Raw genomic sequence first — 6853 nt, forward strand, 5'->3', positions numbered from 1 at the left:
GAACTTGAGGAAGCATCACAGTGAGTATGTTGTGATAGTGGGTGTCGTCTTTTTAGGTCAGGTTGAAAAACACAACCAGGAAATAGAAGAGAAATCGGCATTGATTATCCAGAAGCATTGGAGAGGGTACAAGGAAAGGAAAAATTTTCACCACCAGAGGCCATCTCTCATGGAGTATAAAGCAGCTGTCACACTTCAAAGAGCAGTGAGTCTAAATAGTAAAAAAAAAGGCAAAAATATCTATTCAGTGACTGTTTCAATTAAATGTTATTTTTAATCATTGAATGTCATATTTCATATAATTTTGTCACTAAATATTATTTTCCTTTTGAATTTTCTAACTACATAAAATACAAAAACCATTTTTAGCTCTCAGGCCACACAAAAACAGGCAGCAGGCTAGATGTGGCCTGCGGGCCATAATTTGCCAACATATTTAAACAATGTAAATATGTAACTTGGATAAAAATACAAACTGCAAAAGACAGAGAAGAGTAAAAAAACTGGGAGGAATAATTTCAGATTTGTCCCAAGTCATGCCTGTTATAAGAGCTCTTATTTTTACCAGGAGTCCATTATGAAGGACATGAGAAAAGAACGTTCGGAAAGAGCTTTTGGCTGGGTACTGTGGCTCACACCTGTAATCCTAGCACTCTGGGAGGCCAAGGGGGGTGGATTGCCCTGAGTTCGCAGGTTTGAGACCAGCCTGAGAAAGAGCAAGACCCCGTCTCTAAAAAGAATAGCTAGACATTGTGGCGGGTGCCTGTAGTCCCAGCTGCTTTGGAGGCTGAGACAAGAGGATCGCTTGAGCCCAAGAGTTTGAGGTTGCTGTGAACTATGATGCCATCCACTCTATAGAGGGTGACAAAATGAGACTCTGTCTCAGAAAAAAAAAGAAAGTGCTTTTGTCATAGCCCCATCCATACTTTATAATTTTGTAATATTTTATCATTTACCAAGCTTCTCTTTATCTCTTTGATATTTATAATTCTGTAGGCTATGTAGAATTATAGAGATCGAGTGCCTTGCTCAGAATCATGAAGAACTACAATTGAGACGAGAATGCAAAGCTTATTTCCTTTTTTCCTCTTCATTATTTATTGTACAATAATCTCTGAATATATCCTTGTACAAAATTAAAGCTCTTCAGAAGAACAGATAGTAAAAAAGTCACTCTCCTTCTTCATTCTATCACAGTCCCATCATGTTCCTCATACACATTGTTAACCACTGTTGCAATGTTGTCACTACCATATATTATAGAAAGAAAATTGTTCTATTAGTCAGGGTAGAAAAATCACATGACTCCTTCTTTTTCTCTCCAGGTGCTTAAATTCCTAGCAAAATGTCGTAAGAAAAAGAAACCATTTATTCCTTGGCAAGGACTCCAAGAACTCACTGATGCACGTAGAGTTGAACTGAAGCAACAAGTGGATGACTATGTCAAAAAGCATCCAGTATGTAGTCTTCCATGCCATAATATCAGTTATATTATTCCCATGTATGATATTTACCAACAAAGCAATATCTCGTATTTATACATGTTTATTGTTGGTACAAGGTAATACGCTGACTTTACCATGTATTTAATGGATTCAGAGTGTTTTTATAGTTCCATGGCCTCAGAGATATAGTTATTTTATCATGGAATACTGCTAGCAATATTTTCTCCCCACAGAGAAAATAGTGCTTTCTCTAACATAGAGGTGTTTTTATTTTGATTTTCTTTGACTATAGTGCTGTACAGTAGGTAGCGTTTTATTTACTTTTCTCTTCTGAGTTCTTACCTTATTTTCCTATATGTCTTCAAAAGTTATTTCCTTCTCTGCCTTGAGAGCAACTCACCACTCCTGCTATTAATTTTAATCACCTGTACCTTTGCTGGTTACCTCTATTTTCTTCTTTCTTAGAGCTTCTCTCATACTTCCATACTTCTCTGATTTTGTAGAGAATGTTAGCAGATTTCCCTCATTTGAACTATCTACTCATAGTTGTGATTGTGACTGCTTTTCATTCATATAGGTTGAAAAAAGCCCATACTAATGGAAAGCAGAGTACAAATATATTAATAGTTGAGCATGTATTTGGTAACCAGGAATAGAGCAATGGTAAAAGCTGAGTTGGATAACAAGGCTTAATCCAGGAGATATAAATAGGCTTACTTTCTCCTCCTACTAATCTGAATTCAGGGACCCACACAATAGAGTGAGTCTGTGGAGAAAAAAAGGAAGAAAAAACTACCCTCATTATGTCAGGCACACTGTGGTTACCACATATAGGTAGTTAGTAAAAAAAGTTCTGACATCTGTGTGCAGCTAAGATGGAGTGAAGGGAACTGGACTTACTTCCTGCCTGAAGCAACCCCAAAACCAAGCAAAATAGATAAAATATATAAAACAATGATTTTTAAGATCTACACAGCAGATAATGAATAACAATAATTTCTGAAAAGAAACAAAGTAAACCCTATAACTGTTCCAGCTTACTGCCTTGAAGGAGTTTCTAGGCCATAGCCCAAGGAAAAGGAATTGGAAAGGAGGTTTTGGAATTCCAAATTGAGATGAAACTGAAAGTCTGTGAGACCAATGCAGCTAGACTTCACAGGACAAGAGTATCAGAGTGAAGAATACTACAAACAGAGAGAAGGCCAAATATCTGCAGAATGTACCCTTTGAATATTCTTCAGAATATTGATCAACATGTGCAAGTGAAGAAACTATTCAAGGCCAAGGAAATAGTGCTCCGAAAAGATAAGAGAGCTCACACAGGCCTGGAGTAGTACCTATTCCCATCAAATACACTGGAAAGACTTACAATTTACAGACTATTGGGAAGAGTGCTTGCAAAGATCTTCCCTTAATAGTGGCATAAAATTAGTCTATACTGTTCCATTCTGCCAAAAAAAAAAAAAAAATCAAAAAATCAAGAGCCAAAAGATTTTTAGAAATACTAAAATATTCAAGAGCCAAAAGATTTTTAGAAATACTAAAATATTCAGCACCCAACAAGATAAAAGTTACGGTATCTAGCTCCCAATCAAACCTTAATAAGCTTACATAGAAGCGAGGAAACATTATTCTTAATGAAGATGATCAGACCAACCCAGAAATTTATACAGATGTTAAAATTAGCAGAGAAGGGAATTAAAACATTTTCTTTTCAGAAAGTCAGTAGAGGCTCGGCGCCTATAGCTCAACCGGCTAAGGCGCCAGCCACGTACACCTAAGGTGGCGGGTTCGAATCCCCAGCCTGGACCCGCCAAACAACAATGACTGCTGCACCAAAAAATAGCCAGGCGTTGTGGCGGGCGCCTGTGGTCCCAGCTACTTGGGAGGCGGAGGCAGGAGACTTGCTGGAGCCCAGGAGTTGGAGGTTGCTGTGAGCTGTAATGCCACGGCACTCTACCCAGGGGGACAGCTTGAGGCTCTGTCTCAAAAAAAAAAAAAAGAAAGTAGAAGTATGGAAAATAAAATACCTGAATCAAACTTGTAGAGATGTGATATGAAAAATGCACTGGATCAAGTTAATATTAGATTAGACATTGCTGTATAAAAGATCGATAAAATTAAAGCCATAATAGTAGATACTATTTAAAATGAGTCACAAATTGGTGTGTGTTGTGGGGGGGAGGTGGGAAGAACATTACTGAGCCAAGGGACTTGAAGTGGCCCAATAAATGGATAATTGGAGTCTCTTAAGGAGAGGTGGAGAGAAAATAATGACTAAAAACTTTCTAAACTTAAAACAATAAACCCATACCAAAGCCCAGTAAAGACGTAGACACATGAAAAACCTATGCCAAGGAATATCATAATCAAAATTTTCAAACCAATGATACAGTGAAAATCTTAAAAAACGAAAACATGTTATACATACATATAAAGCTGAAGATAACATGTTTCTCAGTAGGAAAAATGCAATCCAGTGGACATCTTGCTTTTAAAAGTACTGAAAAGAGAACAAAAGGTGCACATTAGGTTAGATCCCATCAAATGACCCCCCTCCTCCCATCCATTGCCCTCTCTCCTGCCCCTCCCTTTGCTAGACTATATTTGTGTTTTATCGTTTGTGTGGATGTGTAATTATTTATATATTGGTTTCATATTCATGTTTAGTCCATTTGATTTTTTTTTTCCCATTTTGGGGATACTTTAATAGAAGAATGTGTTTCAACCCCATCCAGGTAAACATAAAAGATGTAAGGTGTACATTTTTTCTTATGGCTAAATAGTTTGTAGGGTATACACGTGCCAGTTTGTTAATCCATTCATAAGTTAACAGGCATTTGAATTGCTTCCACAACTTGGTAATTATGAAATGGGCTGTAATAAACATCCTGGTGTAAATGTCTTGGTGGTAAAATGACTTTTGTTCTTCTGGGTGGATACCTGGCATTGGGATCATGGGATCAAATGGAAGGTAAACTTTTAGTTCTTCTTCAGTATAGAATTCTTCATACTTCTTTCCATAAAGGTTGTATTAGTTTGCAATCCCACAAGCAGTGCAAAAGTGTTCCCTTCCTCCATATCCAATATCTGTAGATTTGGGATTTGGTGATGTGGGCTAATCTTACTGGAGTTAGGTGATAACCTCCTATCATCTTCAGAGAAGTTTCTGTTCCAGTCTCTTGCCCACTTAGAAATGGAGTTGTTTGTTCTTTTCTTGTTGATTAATTTGAGTTCTTTGTAGATTCTAGTTATCAGCCCTTTGTCAGATTCGTAACATGCAAAAATCTTCTCCCATTCTGGTGCTATTGAAGGCTGTCTGTTGGCTTTGGTTGTGCTACCTTTAGCTATGCAAAAGATTTTCTGCTTGATCAAATCACAGTTATTTATTTTTGTGTTGCTGTAATTGCTGGGGGAGGGGAATCTTTCTCATAAAATCTTCTCCCAGACCAGTATTTTCAAGTGTTTTCTCCACTGTCTTCTAGAATTTTTGTTTCATGACTTAAATTTAAATCTTCTGTCCAGTGAGAATCAATTTCTGACAGTGGTAAGAAATGTGGATGTATTTTCAATCTTCTACATGGGACTAACCAGTTCTCCCAGCACATTTATTAAATAGGAATTCTTTTCCCCAGTGCACACATTTGTTAGGCTTATCAAAGATCAAATCACAATATGTGGTTGGGTTCATATCTAGATTCTCTATTCCATAGATTTATGTCTATTTTTGATCTTTATAGACTTATAGTATAATCTGAAGTCTGATAACTTGATGCCTTCAGTTTTTTTTTTTATTTCTAAGAATTGTCTTGGCTATTCAATGTTTTTTCTGGTTACATATGAAACAGCTACTATTTTTTCAAGTTCTTCAAGGTATAACATTGGTGCTTTGATGGGGTTGCATTAAATCTGTAGATTGCTTTGGGTAGGTATGGACATTTTAACAATGTTGATTCTTCCCAGGCATGAGCATAGTGTGTTTTTCCATTTGTTAATGTCTTCTGCTATTCCCCTCCACCCCTCAGGGTTCGTAGTTCTCTTTATAGAGATCTTTCACATCCTTTGTTAGGTATATTCCCAGGTATCTCATCTTTTTTGGTGCTACTGTAAAAGGACTAGAATCTTTGATTTTCTTCTTGGCTTGACTGTTTTTGGCATATTGAAGGTTATTGGTTTGTGGGTATTGATTTTGTATTCTGAGATGTTGCTGTATTCCTTGATTACTTCTGAGAGCTTTGTAATTGAGTCCCTGAGGTTTTCCAGGTATAAGATCATGTCATCCAGAGAGTGAACATTTGACCTCCTCTGTTTCCATTTGAATATCCTTGATCTTCTCTTGTCTGATTGCAATGGGCAGGATTTCCAGCACTACACTGAACAGCAGTGGTGACAGTGGGCATCTTGTCTAGTTCCAGATCTAAGTGGAAATGCTTTCAGTTTTACTCCATTCAATATGATATTGGCTGTGGATTTTCTTTAATTTCTTAAACTAATAGAGGCCATCTAAAGAAACTAGAAACTATTAGTTTAAGAAATGTCCTACCTAAGCCTATTTTCTTAAATGTTCATATCAAGAAAGGATGCTGGATATTATGAAAAACCTTTTTTGCATCAATTGAGAGGATAGTATGATCTTCAGTTTTGATTTTATTTATGTGGTGAATTATATTTATGGATTTACTTATGTTGAACCAACCTTGCATCTTTGGTATAAAACCCACTTGGTGATGGTGTATAACTTTTTTTAATGTGTCACTTTATTTTGCTTGCTAAGATCTTACTAAATATTTTTGCATTGATATTCATTAATGATACTGATCTGTAGTTTTCTTTTTTGATTGGGGCCTTTTCTGGTTTGGAGATGAGGGTAATGTTTGCTTTGTAGAATGTGCTGAGGATGATTCCTTCCTTCTTCATATTTTGAAATAAATTATGCAATATAGGAACTAGTTCCTCTTTGAAGGTTTGGTAGAATTATAGTGTGAAATCATCTAGTCCAGGTCTTTTCTTTTTGGGGAGATTTTGTATAGTTGATGCTATTTTAGTGCTTACTATAGGTGTATTCAAAATTTCTAATTCTTTCTGGTCGAGTTTAGGAAGGTGGCATGCTTCCATATTGGTCCATTTCCTTTACATTGTCATATTTCTGGGAATAGAGTCTTTTAGGATCATTTAGGATCTTTTGTATTTCATTGATACATGTTGTTATTTCCCCCTTATTTTTTCTGATGGAAGTTATCAGAGATCTTACTTTTCTCTTTCTGGTTAGTCTGGCCAATTCTATTAATCTCAAAGAAACAGGATTCTTGTTTTGCTGATCTTCTGAATGATTCTTTTGTTTTCAATGTCATTTAATTCTGCTTTAATTTTGACTATTTCTTTTCTTCTGCTGGGTTTGGGATTGGATT

General features: G+C 36.3%; 1 protein-coding gene across 1 annotated transcript in view; it reads left to right on the forward strand.

Moving 5' to 3' along the window:
- The window catches only part of IQCB1 (IQ motif containing B1), a 48884-nt gene that overhangs the window by 32731 nt on the left and 9300 nt on the right, over positions 1-6853 (forward strand). The window contains 2 exon segments of the mRNA XM_012808405.2: positions 14-205; positions 1326-1457. Coding sequence (XP_012663859.1) covers positions 14-205; positions 1326-1457 — 324 coding nt within the window.

The sequence above is a fragment of the Otolemur garnettii genome, unplaced genomic scaffold (assembly GCF_000181295.1).
Source record: "Otolemur garnettii isolate 467f Iridium unplaced genomic scaffold, OtoGar3 scaffold00089, whole genome shotgun sequence".
Taxonomy (NCBI): domain Eukaryota; kingdom Metazoa; phylum Chordata; class Mammalia; order Primates; family Galagidae; genus Otolemur; species Otolemur garnettii.